This window comes from Musa acuminata, chromosome BXJ2-4 (genome assembly GCF_036884655.1).
Source record: "Musa acuminata AAA Group cultivar baxijiao chromosome BXJ2-4, Cavendish_Baxijiao_AAA, whole genome shotgun sequence".
In the NCBI taxonomy this organism is placed as follows: domain Eukaryota; kingdom Viridiplantae; phylum Streptophyta; class Magnoliopsida; order Zingiberales; family Musaceae; genus Musa; species Musa acuminata.
In genome coordinates, this window is record NC_088341.1 from 29,428,072 (window position 1) to 29,449,157 (window position 21,086).

General features: G+C 36.5%; 3 protein-coding genes across 5 annotated transcripts; 1 reads left to right on the forward strand and 2 right to left on the reverse strand.

Moving 5' to 3' along the window:
- The first annotated feature begins 264 nt into the window (after positions 1 to 264).
- On the forward strand, positions 265 to 5,099 carry LOC135610221 (protein FATTY ACID EXPORT 3, chloroplastic-like). The gene is made up of 7 exons (XM_065104459.1): positions 265 to 603; positions 1,277 to 1,667; positions 1,868 to 2,035; positions 2,482 to 2,528; positions 2,642 to 2,679; positions 4,676 to 4,777; positions 4,860 to 5,099. The coding sequence occupies exons 1-6, from the start codon at positions 280 to 282 to the stop codon at positions 4,764 to 4,766; spliced, it is 1,059 nt and encodes a 352-aa protein (XP_064960531.1). The 5' UTR covers positions 265 to 279; the 3' UTR covers positions 4,767 to 4,777; positions 4,860 to 5,099.
- Positions 5,100 to 8,438: 3,339 nt separating this feature from the next.
- LOC135609084 (RING-H2 finger protein ATL74-like) lies at positions 8,439 to 9,419 on the reverse strand. The gene is made up of 2 exons (XM_065102173.1): positions 9,375 to 9,419; positions 8,439 to 9,295 (listed from the first exon to the last, which is right to left on the reverse strand). The coding sequence occupies exon 2, from the start codon at positions 9,217 to 9,219 to the stop codon at positions 8,686 to 8,688; it is 534 nt and encodes a 177-aa protein (XP_064958245.1). The 5' UTR covers positions 9,220 to 9,295; positions 9,375 to 9,419; the 3' UTR covers positions 8,439 to 8,685.
- A 718-nt stretch (positions 9,420 to 10,137) lies between these two features.
- Positions 10,138 to 19,045, reverse strand: LOC103982012 (serine/threonine-protein kinase STY13). Of its 3 annotated transcripts, none has more exons than XM_065104460.1 (8): positions 18,792 to 19,045; positions 18,396 to 18,616; positions 18,059 to 18,289; positions 17,419 to 17,551; positions 17,041 to 17,236; positions 13,558 to 13,682; positions 12,223 to 12,381; positions 10,138 to 10,589 (listed from the first exon to the last, which is right to left on the reverse strand). In XM_065104460.1, exons 2-8 carry the CDS (start codon positions 18,404 to 18,406, stop codon positions 10,290 to 10,292), a joined length of 1,155 nt encoding a protein of 384 aa, XP_064960532.1. In that variant the 5' UTR covers positions 18,407 to 18,616; positions 18,792 to 19,045; the 3' UTR covers positions 10,138 to 10,289. The 3 variants fall into 3 exon arrangements, with proteins under 3 accessions (XP_064960532.1, XP_064960533.1, XP_009397080.2); XM_065104461.1 differs by having other exon boundaries at positions 18,396 to 18,620; XM_009398805.3 differs by having other exon boundaries at positions 18,059 to 18,616; positions 18,792 to 19,043.
- Between the last annotated feature and the right edge of the window lie 2,041 nt (positions 19,046 to 21,086).

The following is a 21,086-nucleotide window of genomic DNA, read 5'->3' on the forward strand; positions in this document are numbered from 1 at the left end:
AAAGAAAATGGCTGATCACATCAGTATAAGGATTTGCTATATTATCTTAAGCTTCGTAGTCTCGCTCTATCCTCTTCTCCTGTTTAATGTAATCCCTGGCACACGTGGTTTGTGTGACAGCTCGGATCTCGTTACGCTGTCGTGCACTGCAGGCTGATATACACGTGGCACACCTCCAATCGTGTTTCAAGAAACTAAATACAATTAACACGGAGGCTCTTCCGTGGCCTGGATCATAGTCTAGCTGTCGATGACGTCTCTGTGTATATATATACACACATGAAGACCACGGGCGACACCGGCCTTATAAACTCACTTACGCACTCTCGGTATCGCTTCCCTGGGCTGTTCTGCGTCCTTCCTCTGGTCCTCCTCGCCATGGCTGCTGCTTCTCTCGATAGCTCCCTTCTTCTCGGAAACCTTGGTCAGAAGCTCCGTGGAAACAGAGCCACCAAGGCCTCACGTCTTCCTTTTCTTTCTTCCTCCCACTGCCCATCGGAAACCATCCGATGCCCTTTAGGTTTGTCTCATTCCCCACCGTTGAAGAGCAGATTGGGGCCTCATCCGAGGATCATTCCCTTCGCCGCTTCGCCTGAGGAATCGGTCAGTCTAATTGCTATTCTCTGATGATGTGTTCAATAAGTATATTTATTCTCGATTATTTATTTATTTCTTTCTTTTCTTCTAGTCTATATGTCAACCTGTGGGATTGATAGAAAGCATTTCTATGTTTTCTATTTTTTCTTTGAATTAACGTCTTGACAGAAATGTGGCGAGTCGTAACAGAACAAATCTGACCTTTTAACTATTCGATACGATGGTTGTGATTCATATTTGAATTTGATGAATGTGCAATGACAGATCTGTGTTATTTTAAGTTTCGATGAGAAAATTTTGGATGTCGTTTAATAGTTGTCAATCTTTGTGTGCGTATTGGAAGATTTATAGTGAATTCTACGGCTTTGGTTGTTGCAAGCGAGTGTTTGGATAGACACAAGTTATCGTTTGAGTGACATATTTCCCTGTTGCTTACAAAATTAACTTAGCCATATAGTATTTGTTTTCCTTCATAAGCAAACTGTAAACTCTAAATTGTTTTTTTGTTCCCACTAAAAGATAACTTAGTACTTATGACATATGGTCTTGGTATATTCCTTCAAAATTTCGTTGGCAACATAGTATTAAGTCGTCATATAGCTTTTCATGTTAATTTGCCTTTACCATCCATAAAATTCTTTATATGTTGAGGCAGAATTTTGGTATCTTTAATATATAGAATCCTAGGGATATCGAAGTGGAAAAGGATAAGAGAGAAGACGAGATAGAAGCTGGGGTATCTCAAGAAGCATGGCAGATGTTAATAGAAATATTTAAGACAGAAGCTCATAGAGTTAAGGCTATGTCACAAGCAGCATACAAAGTATTCTCCAAGACGGCAATTGAAATACTGATGGAAACATCTGAGAGGCTGAAAATTCAATCAGATATAGCACAACATGATTTGAGTATTGTAGCAAAAGAGATATCTGAAGAAGGAAAAGGGTATATTTCTGCAGCAGCAAAGAATTCTCCTGATTTCATCAAAGACATTGTAGAAGCTTATGAATCAAAAGATGAGTTGAAAAGCATGGCGACAACTCGAGATTTTTACCTCGGAATCCCTTATGGTATGTAAGTGGCTACCTGCCCATATGTTTTATTTCTTCATGGAAGTACCTGTAACGTAGTTCTCTTTCCTGGTTAGATAACTTTCTGTTTCCTTGCGTATGTATACAATTGTACTGCTTGGATGTGGTCATTCAAACATTATTAAGTTGTTTCTTTATTGGCTGTTATTCACCAAAAAGGGTTATTCTAATCTGTGCAGGTGCTTTTCTTTCTCTTGGAGGATTTCTTCACTTCATGCTGACTGGAAGTGTTCCTGCCATCCGTTTTGGTATTATTCTTGGAACTTCAATTTTTGTTCTAAGTATATCAAGCTTGCGGGCATGGAAAAGTGGAAAAGCAACCCTACTTCTTCTGAAAAGCCAAACTGGTTAGTAGGTGTAGATTCTAGTATTGTTTTACTTCATCATTCAGTGGTGCACCTAACTGATCTCATTCCTGGAATAGTACTTGTTACATTTGTATATTCAGATATCTTTTATTGGTCAATGAGTGAGTTGAAACATGTACTTACTTTCATTCTAACCATTGCAAGGGGCTGACTCCACACTATTGTCATGATATAGTCAAGATAAATAAATAACAAATGATTTGCACGAGATGGGTGTTAATGGGAAAAAGAATTAACACTTGGCCTTAACATGATGTTAGAACCTTTACTTTAAACTAAAAGTTACTTCTGTTGATTGTCAAACTTCAGTTGGTATTATCAATCGCCTCTTAATCAATCTTTGGATGGACTTTTTATTTTTTCTTTTTTCGCAACCATATTGTTCTCTAAAATCACGTTTATTGAGCTAAGATGTCTTGGTGCAGCAATTGCAGCTATTATCTTCTTTAGGCACTGGCGCCTGTGGTCTCAGGTGAAATTCTTTTCATTGATTGGAAGCCGATATTAAATCTATTAATGGAAATCATAGCCACTGAAGATCTCTTTTGTTTTACTGGTTCTGATGAGTTAGTTCTTATATTGCAGAGAGGATCATTTCTAAATCTTTTGATGCTTCTTATCAGGTCAGTATTAAGATGTTTGAATTAATCGCTCTTATCGATACTGTTTGGGATATGATATCCACTATAGAGAATTATAATTTATACTTGGAAGCAACTGCAAGCAGAGTAGAACGAGATTAGATGGAAAAATAGAAGCCAGAGAACTCAGCAACTCGGAGAAAAAAACTTCTCCAAATTTGAACATAAAAAGTACTGGTTTCCAGTCAAAGTAACCTCTAAATATATAGACTTAAACTCGGACCAGAAAAAAACTTCTAAATGGATAACATTTTATATGTTCAATGTATTCGATCTAAGTTCTTTTACACATGGAACTCTTAATTACTAATAACAACTTATCCTGACTCAGCAGTGATGATCAGCTAGCATTTGCACTCTGCTGAAACTCCGAAACATGCTATGATGAATTGGAGTCTGAAAAGGTTTCTAACAAAGACTAGTTGGAGTGTGAACGGGGTTCTAAATAAAGACTAGGGAATAACCTTCTCAGCTTAGCCGATCATATAACTGTCTGCTCATGCAAGATAAAACAAACTCTAACTGGAAGCACCTAATGTTGCATTGTGTCAATTAGGTCATTAATGGACTAAGTAGGAAGGGTTGTCATAGTGATTTCATGAATTATTAAGACAATGATCATCTTGTACCTAGTGTGCAATATCCCGACTAATGTAGGATTGTATGGATTAGTATTAACCCATTATAGCAACCACTAGTATAATTCCACACCTTTTCCCACCTAGCTAGTCCCAATCTGATTCAATACCTAACCTAATTCTTGAGGGAACCTCAGTTTGTTGACATGTACCATCTGGTATATATTTACAATAGTATATTCAGTTTCTTTAGTAATACCATGAAACATCACATAAGGTATGAAGTTTTTGAATCATAATTGACAATGACAGCTTCAATATTAGTCAATAGAAGCTCTTTTCTTAGGCACCAGTTAATATGATTTTAGGCTTATAAGTTGGTGTTGCATTAGATTTCAGATGTGTTTAAATCATCATCACGCAATTATGAACGTATTGTGATTGTTTGCTTAACTCATTATCTCACATTATGCATGATACAGTATAATATCCTAGCTGATACGCATGGTCATGATATGTATTATATATGGTATTTTATTATTCAATGCCATTAAAAAAAAAAATTGAGAAAAAAATGTTAGTCCTGCTGGCTTGACCAGTCCAACTGTTGTACTGGGCTTACTGATGCTCTATACATTATTTTACTAGTTTGAAAAGATATCAGTACATGTCCATGTAAGTATGGTCCAACTGTTTTAGGGGGCATGCTTAAACTCTATGCTCTTCCTAACCTTGCCAACAAAGCTGTGGATGTCAAAGAATCCATACATGAGCTAACAATTTGATTGGATGGTGAGAGCATTTGGTGTAACTCATGATAAAAAGATGGAGGTGGTTCGCGGCATAAGGGTCTGAACCAAATATTAAGAAAATTGTTGGCATTTGTTAAATCAGTTAAAGTTTTTAGGCTGCCCTGTTTGGTCATCCTGGTCTTGTCAAGTGGGTGACAGATGTTGCTTCCTAACAGAGGAATTACCATGTGATTTTGGTGGAACAAAAAAGGATTCTTTCTCTCACAAGGATAGAGTTGTCTGTCTGAATTGGTTCTCTGCTATCTGATAGTGGGCAGTACCTTTATCCCAACTAAATAAACTATGTGACTTTCATGCAACGAGCAGGTTTAAGATAATCATTTGACTTCAGCATATCCTCTTTATTGTTCAGTGTGGGTACTTTTAATTGAAGGGTTTAAACTGAAAGCCCATTCTGGTTCCACAAGGTAAAATTTAATGTTCAAGTGCAGAAGAGATTGGGAGAGAATATGTATATGCATACATGTGCTTGTGTCTCTCTTTGTTTTATATATGCATAGTTAAATTCGGTAACTTTTGAATCTCATATTTGTCTTTTGTTGTTATGGATTTACTTCTGTATCTAACCATTTTAGTTTTGGTGAGCAGTGGTGCCATGGTAGCTTTCTATGTGTACAGAATCAGAATCGACAGTCAAGAAAAGGCATCGAGATTGGGACATAGATCCGAGCGTCTATGACCATAGGAGAGGTCAGTCAGGTCACCAAATCTTGGAAATTACGTATTGGCTACAAAAATATTTTCATTTGAGCCATTCTTTATGTTTTTACAGGGATCCAAGTGGTGTGTCTGAAGGATGGCTCCGGTCCCCCCTCCAAGTTTCTATCTCACAATCGGGCAATAATAGCTTAAAGTCTGCAAAAGTATTCGAGTGCTGGAGGAGTTCCCTGTCATTTTTCATTTTCATTTTTTCGAGATTATATATATATAGAACTTACAAAAGACCAAAGACCAGAACCGGGTTTCTCATAATCTTCAAATTCTCATATCAGTTGTAGAAATTTTGTTTATACATACTCTGCTTTTTGCGATTTGCTGGAAGTAAGCGAAAAATAACATGCATGCCAGATTGCAAAGAGGTCTTTTGTAGTCATTACGCCGGACTAGGAAAGAAATATTTTGTAGTCTTAGTTACGTTGATGTGTGGGCGACTTTAGATTGCTGCAGTTTGATAATAATCTTTCGATTTGCCTATGTTATCAGTGACAACCATGCCTTCCTCTGTGTCAATGACTAATGAAATCCACCTCTTTAAAGGGGCAGTTATTTCATATTTATAAGTGATAATGGGTTTGACACGTGGATAATCAAATATCTCATCATCATCAATCGGCACACATGGGTTTGGCATGTCGACTAAATGACCCATTAGATTAATACAACAGATGATTGAGATCATACTGATAGATGGATTGGTTGACTCTCCACATCCAGAGTAATGTCCATTGATCCCCCTTCAATTAAATGCCTACTTTCTACTGACCATTATAAAAAAATATTTACAACATGGTTAAGGTATGTCGTTTTCGACTCTCTCTCTCTCTCTCTCTCACATTCTCACTCTAATAATTTCCTTAAAGTTTTGAACTCGTTGAACCCTCTTATTAATTTAAGGATGAGAGGAGTCTGTCCCTCGTATAGTTTTTATAATAAATTTGGATATTATTTAGATCTATCTTTTTTATATTTTAACTTTAAATTATTTATGATTCATAAAAAAATATAAATTATTTTAGGATGATTATATTTCTTAATAGAGTATAGTGTGGGTCCTTTTACAAATTTAGTTATATGTGTGCTATTGCTTATCAAATCAATAATTTTTTATATAAATACATAATCTTGTTTAGCAAAAATCATATTTAGTGACTTATTTCTAATTTTAAATTTTTTAATAATTATCAAAATATGTTTTTCTTTTTATTATATCATTACTATTAATAGACTCCTCTAAGTAATGTTTTAGTATTTCATTTATAGCAAGTAAGTCATTCTTTTAATTTTTCAAAGCATGTAATCTAGTAATTTTTGAACTAACTCATTTTTAAGTTTAAGATTAGATATTTCTAAATTCACATTTAATACAAGACGGGGGGATGAATTAGTGCAGCGGTAAAAATCATGTCGGTTCTTGAAAATTCTTTCGTTTCGTACGATAAAATCGATTTCGAAAATATGCTTAGATTGAAAGCGTATGCGAGTGTAGGCATAGTAAAAATATAGTAAGAATGAGAGGTAATTTGCTTATAAAAGTAAATTGCTCAAAGTAAAGGTAAACCAGATTTTTATAATGGTTCGATCGTCGTGACCGACATCCACTCCACCGATTCTTCTTCCGTCGAGGCCACCGGTATACACTATCGATCTTCCTTTAATAGGTGAAGATCAACCTCCTTCTTATACTCCTGTTCTCATTTTCATAGGTTTAAAAGACAACCTTTATAAGCACACACTCCTCTCTAAATAAAATTTCAAGTTTAAGCAAGAGGAGGGAATTTCTCAAGAGATTTCTACAGCGTTTTATCACTTTTAAACTCTTTGTACTTGCTTTAGTTAACCAGGGATGAGAGGGGTATTTATAGGCTTCAAGTTGATTCAAACTTGGAGCCTAAAAAGGTCTCGTCCCAAGTTTCCTCGATACTGGCTGTACCACCATCGTTCTTGGGCAGTACTACCACCGCAGGATTTGCCACTGGGCGATACCACCGCCGAATAGGGACGGTACCACTGTTGGCAGCATTCATTATCGGTAGTACCACCACCCAGCTTGGGCGGTACCACACCCAGAATTCTTGGGGTGTTGTTCCCTAGGCGATGCCATCGTCAATCAGGCTTTCAGCATCCTAGTTAGGCCTTGAATCCGGTCCAAACCAGCCCAACTTCGGGCCTAGTTGGCCCCTAACAAAGTTGATGGGATTACCATCCAATCCCAACTCTAATTATGTGCTAACTACGATTCATAAGACATATTCTAAGTAAAATAAGTCTGGTTTCTTCCGTTGAGCTTTCGACAATCCTCCGGCGAACTTTCGATGATCTCTCGGCAATGTTTCGGCGGACTCCCGGTAAGCTCCTAGACTTCACGACGATCTTCTTGGCGAGTTTCAATGAGCTTCTTTGGCAAGCTCAAAGACTTCTCGGTCAATTCCGACAAAACTTTCGACGAACGTCCGGACTTCCGACGAACTCTCGAACTCCCAACAAAATTATGTTTTTGACTCCGAGACTTCATTTTGCTTTATGCCTTGCTATCGTAGTTAAAATCCAAACTTGATAATATTTTATAAATCAAAATACATAGAAAGTAAGAAAATCTTTATTCGTATTTTTTAATAGGTGTAGTCTATCTTATTGAACATAGGAGGATGAGTGATAGAGTGACCCTCTTGATTGCTTGAAAAAGCCATTAGATTTCTCTTGAATATTAATCCAATTAAGAGAACCTTGCTCTAATACCAATTCTAATATATATATATATATATATATATATATATATATATATATATATATATATATATATATATATATATAAACAATGTGGTCAACTTTATGTATATCTTCGCTAACTTCTATTATGAAAGAATACAAATTTCAAAAGTCCAACGTAGATTATAAATCCAAATCAAATTATAAATTTACATGGACAATCAATCAAGAAATAATTATAATATTAACAAATAATAATAATAATAATATGATAATAATTATAAAAGATTTATTTCAAAATACTAACCCGATATTTAATTCAACTTGTTTAGCAAATAACAAAACACTTAAGCAGATATTAAAATAAATAAATAAGTAATTTTTAGTTTATTGTCATATTAGTATCCTGTTTTGTTTTGATTAGAGGGGAAATACACTTTATTGTAAAGTATTAGAGAGGAATCAAATTTAATTCTTTAATCACAACTAAATCATGTAAAAAAAAGAAAATAAGCTAAAGAGGGAATTAGAATTAAAAATCAGGCGGTGGGAAAATCACGGTGCTAAGTATATAGCCTCGGCTTAGAATAAGAATGGAGACATGCGAAGCAATTTAAAGGTTGCTTTCACTTCTATGGAGCAATCATTTTTATTTTTCACTGAACTTAATTAAACTCAACTCTCTTCTCTCTTAATATCGACCCTAAATTGATTGCGACTGTTACTGGTGACGCCACTTTTGAGGGCTCTTTGCTCGATTGCAGATCATCGAACCTAAATTGCACTCACATAATTTTCTTTTACATATTGAACTACTTGGGTTTTCCTTGGAAAACACAAAAAGAAGGACTTTGAGAATGGATTCAACAGCTCCGTTGGAGGAAAGTGTCAAATAATTATTTAGTCCACCAATTACTAGTGATATTCTAAGATATTGGAGATAGCACAGATAATATACGGAAGCAAAAGTACCATCCATCCATGCAACGATCCATTTCCCTGATCAGCCAGCCTGCCAGACTAAAACACAGGCAAAAAGAAGGGGGGCATCACGAGAAACTCGCGAGCTCTCCAAGTTACATACATAATGAAGTCCTTCGAGGCAAGCGAACAACAGGAAATGTGCAGCGAGACCCTTCAGTTCAGTTAGCCACGCGCGCGGTCAGCTCACTTCATCTCAGCGCAACGCCATCGTCCGGCGGTGGAAACCGATCGCCAGCTTCGGGCCCAGCTTTGTCAAGCAGCAGAGAGTGTCGGCAAGTCGGGCACGTTGACTGAAAAGCAAGCCATGCGTCGATGCACCTGACATGGAATCCATGATAGCATTCGGGCAGCACCCGAATCTTCTCTCCGTTTGCAAACTCAGTTAGGCATATGGCGCAATCAGTAGTCGCCGTGACGGTAGTCTCCGGTCCGTACACGACGATTGGTATGTGGCGGATTGCCCGCTTCTTGAGCCCGGTGGCAACTGCCGCCTCGGGAGTTCCGAAAGCAAAGTGACGGCGGTGGCTGCACCGGATTGCGCACCGTATGATCGAATTCAACCCAAGCACGCATATCAGAGTACAAAGCAGCAGTGTTGCTAGGATGACGAGCAAACTAGTATTGAAATAGTTGTCGTCAGCGCCACCGTCGCTTTCATTATACGGCTCTGTTCCATTGGGCAGCAGTGGTGCCTCCGGGACTGCATCGACGAGCCGGCGCATTCCGTTATCCAACTCTCCGGTCGACTCATATGGTCTGCTCTGGAATCATGGTCAGAGCCCTACTGATCTCTTTGGCCTAAACCAGTAAAGATAGATAGACAGACAATAAAATGACGCCACGGGGATAAGAAGAAAGAAGAACTCGTAGGGATTACCTATGATTTCCTCTTTCTGGAATTCACTGGTGATCGATCGGACGCCTCGGCTGTGTGGGAATCATGCAAGGCACGTAGGACAGATATTTATCTTTGTGCTCTTGGTGAGACTTGTGGGGTGGGGGGGGGATTTAGTGAATAGGTGGATTTGGTGATGGAAATAGGAGCAGGTAAAGGGGGAACATAATGACTTGTGTTGGGTTCCTTGATGTGATAACTAAAGCATATGACACACAGGTCAGTATGTTGGTGAAATCATTAAGATCATCCGGTGTCTCTCATCGGATTGATATGGTGTGACGCCCGCGTTTGATTCAATCGACAGTATGTTGGTGAGAGACCGCAGCAGCAGTCCAGCTACATATCTACGTTAGATTCACTCGACAGCGTAATCCACCGTATCAGGTGTGAATCTAGCGATGGTCGAACCAGGATCTTTAGCGACAACGAGTATTCTACGAAAGCATGCCTAAAATATCCTCAAATCGACAAAATCACTCGGGCCAACCTGCATGTCATGTCAGCCAGGATATCATCTTACGACGACAATTCTGATTCAATCGGCATATTTATGATTTGGCATCGGTATGCATTGGTTGACGTATGGACTCTGAAACATGCTGCGGAGACTGCATTAATGAAAAGCACGAAAACTGGGTGACCAAATGTTCTTGGTCACAGACCTACACAAGCAGTGCCAGTTGCTCGCTCAACTAGCTGCCATGATCAGGCAAAATTGAACACAGAAACAAAGAGAAAAATCTGAAGAGTAGAATTAGCTATGAGTGGCTTTTGTATACTGCTTCCTTCACTGATTTTTCTTACAATGTTTTCATAAGCCCGAATTTTCCTGTATAACTTGTAATCTACACTGCCAACCCCATGGCAGAACCAAAAATATAAGTCTCGACTATCTTATGTGCTACTCTTACCTTCCTTCTTCGCAGCAAAGAGCTGACGAAGGAAAGAAAGCTTGCCTCCCCTGCGTGTGGAAGTGGTGGTTGTAATGGTACCTCTGGTGCTCATCGTAGCAGGAACAGTGTCCTGTTCTGGTGGTTCTGGTGCTGGTGCTGGTGGGAGGGTACAAATGACGGCATTTAGCATGCGAATAATCTGGCTGAAGGTGGGCCGTGTATGCGGATCCTCCACCCAGCATGACTGCACGATGAACACAAGCTCTGGTGGAGTATCCTCGGGCAGGGGTGGGCGCATTTGCTTCAAAGGAACACAAGATCAAGCTCAAAGTCAGTAGCCAGTTATTTGAAGACAAATAAAAAAAAAATTGCACAGCAGAGAATTAACTGTAGTAGTTGTTGTGAGTAACAACTTGTGACAACTCTGGCCAAGATAATTAACTTTCTGATCCACTAAGCACATTCAACCTTAAATGGGTTTTCATTTTAATATCTAGCAAAACGGCAGTGACCATACAATAAGGCAACTAATCCATATTCCATCAGTTACATCAACATAGTCCCTGCTAATCAACAATCAAACACCTGAAGGATCAGTGTCAGCAATCCTCCAAACACGTCGATTATTTATTTACCAAGTTACTACAGGAAAGTAGTTCACAGAGATTCAGAAAGGTCGTAGCACTTGGAACTCTCTCACGTGATTAGTGTTGTATGGTCACAGAGAATCATAAAGCTTGTAGCACTATTCACTCTCTCTTTTGATTAGTGTTGTATAATTACAGAGATTCATAAAACTTGTAGCACTTGAACTCACTCTCTCTTTTGATTAGTGTTACATGGTCACAATGATTCATAAAGCTGTAGCACTTGAACTCACTCTCTTTTGATTAGTGTTATATGGTCACAGAGATTCATAATGCTTGTACCACTTATTGTCAATAAATAGATCTGACTTTCACTACTATTGCAATTGAACATATCTTCTCATTGTTCATCTATTAAGTGCTTTTCAGATCCTCCCAATTATATAAGTCAAACTTGTCTTTCCATGTGTTTCTGGCTCTGCATGCACCTGAATCTTTATTAGCAAGCTAAATTATCATTGCCATACAACTCATACAAGTACTGAAGTAAAACAGCATTGATTTAAGCAACTCACAAGAAATGCCTATTTACTGCAAAGTTGACAACAAATGTAAACATAAAATTTGTAACATTTTTGGTTGACAACAGAAGCATTGAAGGTCAGACTGATATGGCCAATAGAAATACAGACGTAGACCAGAACAACAAATATTACATTATCATTAAAAGATAATTAAAGTAATTCTGCAGCAGACAAGTCAAGTAATACTTTTCATGTATGACTATTATTATTACTTAAATGGAAGCAGCACCTATAGTTGAAGCAGAGGTCTACAATACTCTACAATCTGCTATATTAATACAATCTGCAATATTAGTATCTGCATAAACCCTATCTTATAATACATAAGATTGAGCAGGTACTAGGATAATTCTTTAGTATCATTAAAGTATTAATCCTCTTCATTATACATATAATGGTAAGATTTATGAAACTAATTTTCATGGGGTATGTCAATTCCGATTATTCCAAGACTTTATTATTTGTTTGTTACACAAAAAACCCTTTTGAATGTTCGGTACAATGCAAAATGTAATGAGATGCACAATGCAAAAGTCTTTCATTAATGAAAGACTAATTACCTTCATCGATAAATCCTATCTAATTACTTTCATAGGTAGTACAACAAATTCAGTTACTTTATACAAGTACAACAAATCTAGCTACTTTTTCAATTGTGCACTCTGCACCTTTCATTTTTCACATAGCAATCTAACATATTATGAAACTGGACTCTATCAAAGATAGCAACAAATTAAGAAGGAAATCAAAAGCAGATACTAACTTTAAAAGCAGCGGCATATGCAGCTTGCAGATTTGACATTCCTTCAAATGGCATTCGGTTGGTTAGCAACTCCCACAAAACAATGCCAAAGCTGTAAACATCAACCTTGTTTGTGTAGTGCTTCTTCTCACCACGATGCAGTGTAACAGTACTATATAACTGCAGCAGAACAACAAGTCAGGAGAGCTAAGGAAATAATTAAAGGATTACACTAATGAAGTTTGAGAAAAATTGATGAAGCAACTCAACTGAACTTTAAAGCTTTGGCATCAAAAGCATTTTTTAACCATAACTTTAAGGTATGCAATATCGTACCGTAACGGTGTTTCGAAGTTGACTCGGTACGGTACGGTACTAACATACCGAGCGGTATATCAGGATTTACCGAACGATTTTCCTATCACTGTATCACTGTAGTACTGCTACAGTGTATTACTGTAGTACTGTAGCACGGTCCGTCCGGTAGCGGGCGGTCCGCGTACCGGTATGCCGTCGGACCGGTATGTACCGCCTGTACCAGGTGGTATCATTCAAAATTATATATCATACTTTGCAATTTAGATTTAACTATAACACGAGCAAACAGTTCCTAGCAAAGTACAAGCAACTTCTCGTGCATGAAGGAATATAACAGTATCCTTCTTACATGCACAGATGTGCTTATGTCCAAGAAGATAATACGAGACCTTAGGAACAAATTTGCAAAAAACAAACTTAAAATTGAATACTGAAATGCCAATCTCCATACTTCTAAGTTGCTCATTTCTCCGAGCTACATTTAGGATATCTATTAAACATAAGCAAGCTATATGCACCAAAATTAGTTTCTTAGTTCATTTACCTACATTATATGAGATCTAAAAGGATTAAAGACAACTTGTGGAAGACAAAAAATACGAGTATTATCAGCAATGTTTCAATGGTTTGATGGTCTTTGGGCCAACCACTAAAGGAACTCACCCCAGCAACTTCCTAAGAGTAGATTAAAAAATTCACAAAGAGTTTAAAAATATTAAAAATAGGAATCTTATATGTCACTTATGAATTCAAGAAATGATACAATAAGTCAGGTTCAACTTTGTAAGTTGTTAATGACATTCTTCATGGCATCTCATCTAGATCATGATAGTATGGTAACTACAGTTGCAGTTCTTGGAAGGAAATAAAACTTTCAAATACAACATCCCCTATTGCATCCTCATATTTGCTAGGTAAACTACATGTTCATGTCTAAATAACCCAAACAGATCTTCCCCCCACCCCCCACCCAAAAAGAAAAAAGAAGTTAGGCAGGTAACAAATACATGATAACCAACAAAATCAATTATGTCTCACCTCAGGAGCCATCCATCTGTAAGTCCCAGTTTCGGCAGTCATCATCTCAGTCACTGTTTCTTCTCTTGCAAGTCCAAAATCGATAAGCTTCACATTCTTCTGATTTGTGGTAAGCAACAAATTATCTGCACATTTCAATGCCTTTTACTATTGAGCAATGCATCAAAGAGCACAAAACAACAATAAATACTGTACATGACCAAATCATACAACACACAAATTTCAATAGCTATAATAAATAGATACTCCATGGTCATCACTCATCACTACATCAACATCTTTATAACATGGTATGTTTTGTATACACTAAGTATATGGCATCATTTCCAGTGACAGTTTTGACTCGTAATAAAAGTCATACAGTGGCAATGAAATACATGAGTTGCAACTTTAAAAATGTAAAGATAGATGTGTGGTGACCAATTAACATAATGATCTTTTTGTTCTCATAATGAAAGTACCATAAAGCTCAAAAAGTCAAAGAAGACTAACCATTGTCAATTTTAACAGAAGATAGTCCAGCACCTATTTTAAGACCAAGTCACAGAACTTTTATAGTATTTGATGCTATCTTAAAGTATTGATTCTACTTTGCCAGCAGTAAATTATTTAAAAAACAAAGAAATAAAAATATTTTCATCATTCATCACAAGTCATTTAGACAAGTGGTCTCACGTAGATAACCTTGTCCTCAGGATATATTGTGCAACTAAGAAGAAGCTAACATAAACATGGCAAACAACAAAAGCAATAAATTTTTAAGTGTTGAATTCCTCAGGTAAGCTAAAGGAAGTGAGTATATAAGTCAAGGTAAACTAATAAAAGAGATATTTCAACAACTACAAGAGCCAACAGATACAGGAAGATAATCAAAGATCTAAATCAAGGATTGTAGCAACTGAACTATGCAAAATCAGTATCTGGCAGGCCAAATCAGAAAAAATAAACAAAAAGAAATGAGAATCTAAGAAATGGCACAGAAATCCAAGTTCTAACTGAAAGGACTTCTTTCAGGCTTTCAGCTGGACCAACTGCTAGAATAATGAACCAAGAACAAAAAGGACAAGACAAAAATCCTCAGAGATAAAAATGAGGCTTACATATTTAATTTATTGAAAAAGGAATTGAAAATGCCAATGCCCCAACAGATTAATGTGAGCCCAATAGCAGGGCATATAAGTTGAGTCTGAATCAAAATCAAGAATTAATAAAAACTAGGGTTTGATCAAACATATTTTGATGAGATGAACTTAAGTGTCTGATTGAAAAGCTTAGAAATGCTAGAAAATGGCAACTAGAACATGAACCAATTAATGAACTAGCCATTGTAAGTTTGATTGTTATATTGAGCATTTAAGGGTGGAGAATGGCCATAACCAAAAATCTTACCAGCAAAATACAACATCAGATTTGAACAAAGAACTACTAAAGGTGTTGGAATTAAAAGTTTCCTACAACCATGGATTTTGGTTACCAGGTACCATCCATTTCTCTCTTCTCAATCCTCCAAGACCAGCAGAAAATAAGATTACAAGAAAACAAACACAACAAGTCATAATATCCCAACTATTTACCTCTTCTAATTATAACATCTGTAAGTCTTTTTAGCACATATCCATATAACTTTAAAGAATCTTTCATTATCTTTTTCTCTATCAAGATGATACCTAGTTATTCACAAATAATAATATTTCTTTTTTTTATCTTTTTAATAACTTCATACATTCACCTTAACATTTTCATCTCAACAACATAAACATTTTGTATATTTATTTCTTAATTGCCTAAACTCAGGTCCATAAAGCATAGCTAATCTAATATTTTGTGTATTTATTTCTTAATTGTCTAATACTCAGGTCCATAAAGCATAGCTAATATAACATTTTATACAATTTTCTTTTAATCTAAGAGGTATTCAATGATCACATAAAACTCAAAATGTCCCTTTTTATTTTAACCCTCACTTTATAAATAATATCTTCAACAATGTCTTCATCTTGTTGAATAATTTATCTAAGATACTTAAAGTTTTTTACTTGACAAAACTTATTCATCCAATTTAACTATAACCTCAGGTCTACTCTTGATATTTCTAAAATTATATCACATATATTCAATGTGAATTTTGATAAATATAATTTGTTTATTTTTGGGATTTGTCTCCATGATTCAGGATTAGAATTAATTTAGTTTAAACTCTCATCAACTAAGATAATAGAATCAGCAAATAAAATATATAGTAATTATCCTACATACAACTATGAAGTTTGTCTATTACCAATGTGAAAAAGATAAACAAATCATGACTATATTAATAGGAAAGTCAATAGACACACTTAATTTTAATATTAATTACACTATCATACATAACTATTAGAAGACACAATAAATCTCTAGGAACTATACCGTTTGCCTATTACTAGAAGAGACACTTAACTCTAATATTAATTACACGATCATACATAACTATTAGAAGACACACAATAAATCTCTAGGAACTATATCATATGCCTATTACTGGAATGCATGAATCTTTTAATTATGAATCGGACATAAAGCAGCATATGCTACGTCATCTCTAATTCAAGTAACTTTATAGCACAAGCAACACAAATAAATGTAGCAATTTTGACAAATACCAAAGTAAGGAATCAAAATCGACCATAAAAACATAAGGCTTTCAGGTACTGTTAAAAGATACTCATATCTGTTTTGTGAAGTGAAAGGAACAGCAATACAATCGCCAGGATATATATAAGATCATAGTAACAATTTCCCTTTAAAACCAGAGAAAGAAATAGCAGTGAATCAGTAAAAAATATTTGTACATCATTAATGATTGGATTATGGACTGATGCTTAAGTTCCTTGTGACATATAACTACCAATTGTCCACACCTAAACATCCTTAATTTCTATCCTAACTACCAAATGATATAAACTAACAGAAGATAATATAGTTCACAGTAGTAAGCAAAACAGAATGGTTTAGAAAAACCGAACATCATTGCAGTAGAGATAGACAGGGTCATAAAGGACCAACATGCCAATTCAATGTAGCATAGTAGGTGTGATAGAACAGCATTCGTTGATATGCAGATGCTATGCAATGCACATTTTTATGCTTTATGTGTATTTGTGTTGGAGCAATGCAAGTAATATATGGAGTAGTATGTCATGCAAACATGCATAATGATTTACCTAAATGTGCATTCACATATGTCAACATGTAATTATGCATACAGCTAGAAAGATAAGCACAAAATGGACAGAAAGAAAAAAGAAGTTTTCCTTAAGGGGCAGACAAAAAAATTTAGAGGCAGGTGATTGTTACTGTTATGCTGATGAAAGTAATTAGTCCTTCAAGTCAAATGTGCTGTATGGTAGTAGATTAATTTTGTACAAGCCACAACAAAAAAAAAAAGAACAATCAAATTACTTAAATTGTACTGTAAACAATAAAATAACAAGACAAAATACCAACCAGGTTTCAGATCTCTGTGTATAATCCCATTAGCATGTAAGCAGTCCATTGCATGAGCAATATCAAGTGCAAAGCTTATTGCTTTATAAAGATCTAGTTGTTTGGGGCGAATGGTGCTCAAATATTTCTTCAATGACATTCCTGGAAGCAGCTCCGTGGCAATCACCATGAAGGGGTCCTTGCAGGCTCCAAAGAACTTCATGAAAGAGAGAATTACTTGAGGTAGAATAAAAAGTAGGACAACAAGGAACCACAATTGAGCACTGAAACAGATTTATGCGTGCAACTAAGGATGAGATAGGGAGGCCAACACCATAGTCTTGAAAACTATATGTCAGACATGATCAACAACTTAAGTAATATTAAGCAGAAACTCACCTTGACCAGGTTCTCATGCTGTACTCTGCACATCATGTTTACTTCTCGAATAAAATGAGCTCTAAGAGTTGCTGTCTCTTCTGGAGTACTGCCGCCATTTAAAACTTTGATTGCTATTATCTGGTCACAGTACCTGAACGAAAGCAGCTGGTATAAGTATAACATCAAACAGCATAATGCATATGCTCAAACTAGAAAGCATCAATGACCAATAAGGGCAGCAAAATAGTTGGAATCTTAGTGTCTTTCCATTTAGTGGCAATAAGATTGTTGGTTAGCAGGCAACTGTTCTCCAAAAAAGTATATAGTTTGTATGCCAAAATTGCATCACCTACTGTGCATAGTCATGCCTGATATGCAAGTTTCTACTTGAGCAACTGAGTTGGAAATTTCAGTTTGTTGGCAGACCTGATTCAATCTTAACCTGCTGTCTTTTACATTCACATTCCTTTTATTTTTTCCTTTTAAGGCCACCACAGAACATTGAACTAACCAGAAATACTCAAATTACGTTCTATGTCAACTTCAGATGATTTTGATATAGATAAATCTACTGACATCTGGCAAACAAAAACCTGATTTCAAATTACAAAAAAGGAAAGAAAAGAAGGCATTCATCCTATTAGTTATTTTAACTTACTTCCCCTCATAGACTTTCCCATGAGCTCCCTCTCCAATCTTTGCTCCGATATAAAGTAACTTTGGGTCAATCAAATGCTTCTCATCAATATCGAGTTGTGCAGATGGGAAAGTTCCATTGTTTCCCAGTGAGTACCGATCAAGCTGAAGAGAATCATCCACTACTTTGATCCCACCTGGACGCCAGAACTCTGCTTCTTCTCTTCTGCCGTCTCTACACTCGTCGACACAGCTCATGTTTTTGCAAGCACAGCCACAAAACCCTCACTTCCCAGTAGAGCGGTATAAAAAGAAATCGCACCTTTTTCTCTCTATTCAACAAAGATTCTTTAACTCACCGTTGCCTCATTTTCCTTCGATTTCACTTATCGATTCGGGAAGAACAATCCTTCCCTTCAAATAATATACTCCGAGCGAAGAAATAATTCATTAAACTCTTTCCTTGCTAAAAATCTCCATCTCCCGCACTCAAGTCACACCAAAACCTATCTCTCTCTTTTTTTCTTCTTCTTTTTTCTCCGTCAAACTGCCTTCTCTTGATCCTGAAACTTGGTATAGCCTATCTCCAGAAAGAAAACCAAAAAGTTAGTTAGTATTAAATGCATATAGATGTATATACAAAGGATGCAAGCGGTGAAGTGCTCAAATTCGAATCCGATTCTCGCCGCCGGATCCAAAAGCAGTAGGCATCGGAAGAAAAACTTACAGTAGAAGAAAACCACAAGATTAAGTACCTCGACCTGCGATCCGCGCAGCCCCTCTATAAGAACTGCTTCGTCAACTGAACCAGGCCCTAATCCTCCAATACCAACTCTCAGAAACCATTTATATTTCCTTCCTTCCTTAAACCAGCGTCAGAGAAGAACTCCCCACCACCGATCGTACAGGACTTCGGCGGCTGGTCCACCCTCCTCAGCCCTCTCATTTTATATGGTGGACACCCCGTGGAAATCCCCGAGGCATGAGGGGTCGCCACGTTCGCAGCAGTGGCGGAGAAAAAGAAAGTAGATGGTTGCGGTGACCGCACCGTCGGTGGTGGTCGAGGTGGCGCTTTCGGAGACGTTTCCCCTCCAACTCGTTTCCTTGTTGGCTGCTCTCTCCGTTTCCTTTGGCGGGCGTTGATTTGTTCGTACTGCTACTTTCCGTGGGGGCGTGAGGATAAGAGTGGGGGAGAGAGAAAGTGAGCCATGTTTTGGGTACGGATAGTGACGGATGGATGTGACATTCACATCACACAAACACAAATTGGTGGGATGGCTGTGCGATCGGGGTGAGTTGACTCGCACCCACCTTTTGTCGAATCATACAATGTATTCAAACGAGAAAGTCGATTGGATTTCGTGCTGTTCGATTCACCCAACAGATGCTTTGAGTGTCGAATAGGAGGACGATGCAAGTCAGATGACCATCTGAAATGATCCACGGTTGTCTGCTTCTCTCAACTTTCGTTGAAATGGATCATCATGCTTCTCTGTATCTACAAGGAAGGAGCTCATGCACCTAATCAAACTCGTTACGTGCATGAGGATTTAAAAATTCAGTCGGTCAGTCTTGATCGAGACAATTAATCATTAGCTCTATCGTAGGTTCAATCCTTCTCATAAGGAAATAAGACTCGTTCCACTCGATTTGAAACCAAAGTCTATAACCCATATTTGACAGGCGACTAGTTTAGGTAATGGGCGATATCCACCTACCGTTGGAATTATTGATGTAGATCTCAAGTGGTACATTCATGATATAAGCTCGAACATTATTGAAGTCAAATATTAAAAACAAAGCCATGAAGAGTGGATATATATATATATATATTCGAAAAGTTAAAACTCCATACTATTTATCATACGATATTAACGAAATCAAATTCTCATTATATTTGCATATTGGTGTTCCTCGTATACAAAATAAAAATAGCTACTGTTATCTTATCTACGTATATTAGTAAAAAGTGAAAATAGCTAGTTACCAATGGAATCGTCTTTTAAGAGTGTTGAAAAAAGTATATTATATACTTATGGTGATGATACGTCAGAACGTATGAAACATACATTGTTGCTAAGTACACTCGAGTCCCAAAGTATTTCTTCACATGCCATACGCAATCTTGACCAAGTTTGAATAGAAAATTTGCTTTCAGTGTCCTCTCAATGTGAGAGGCTTGTTTTGAACTTGAAAACTTAGTTGAACTCCTTGACCCGACTCTTTAACTCCAAATCTAGGTTTGTTATCCTCATCTCAATTATTGAAGTTCGGATTGGATAGGCTTGCACTCACTAGGAATTCACCTTTGATCAACTACAACTTTCTTGCGTGATCTTGAAAGTCCGAAGATATAGTCAAAAACTTGTTTTAAAGGCCCTCTCAATGTGAGAGGCTTCTTTTGAATCCAAAACTTAGTTGAACTCTTCCACCCTAACTCTAGCCCCAAATCTAGGTATATCATCCTCATGTTAGAATTAATGTGACCCACATGATTTTTTTTTGGTTCTTGTAATATTTAATGATGATTTAATAAATAGCTTAAATTGTATTGGTTAGTGAGGAAGATAAACTTGATTTAAATTATCATATCTATTATTAATAATAAATGATGTGACTCTTGGATAAGTGTGTCTTGGATATTGGATATATATTAATTTTAAATTAATGTCATGATAAAAAATATTCATTCTATCGCTATAAATTCAGAACTTGGTCCTCTCTATCATCCATAGATTAGGAACCTAAATTTTGTTGGTCTGACTTTTCTTTCAAGAAATTGGGATTTCCCCATAAGATCCCTTAAAGCATGTATTGATGGATCAAGGTATATATTTTTAGTTAAAGTTAATTTAATAAAATCACTAAGCCTAAAGATTATGAGATTTATGTTGTCCACCATGATGTCTTATTTTGTATATGAATTTAGTTGTTTACATGTGGTTTAGGATTTATTATTATTTTTATTAAATTATATTTCTCTTATTATCAAATAAAATTATTATTCCATTATTTTATGTTGATCCATTAACAGTTGAATTTGAGTTTGT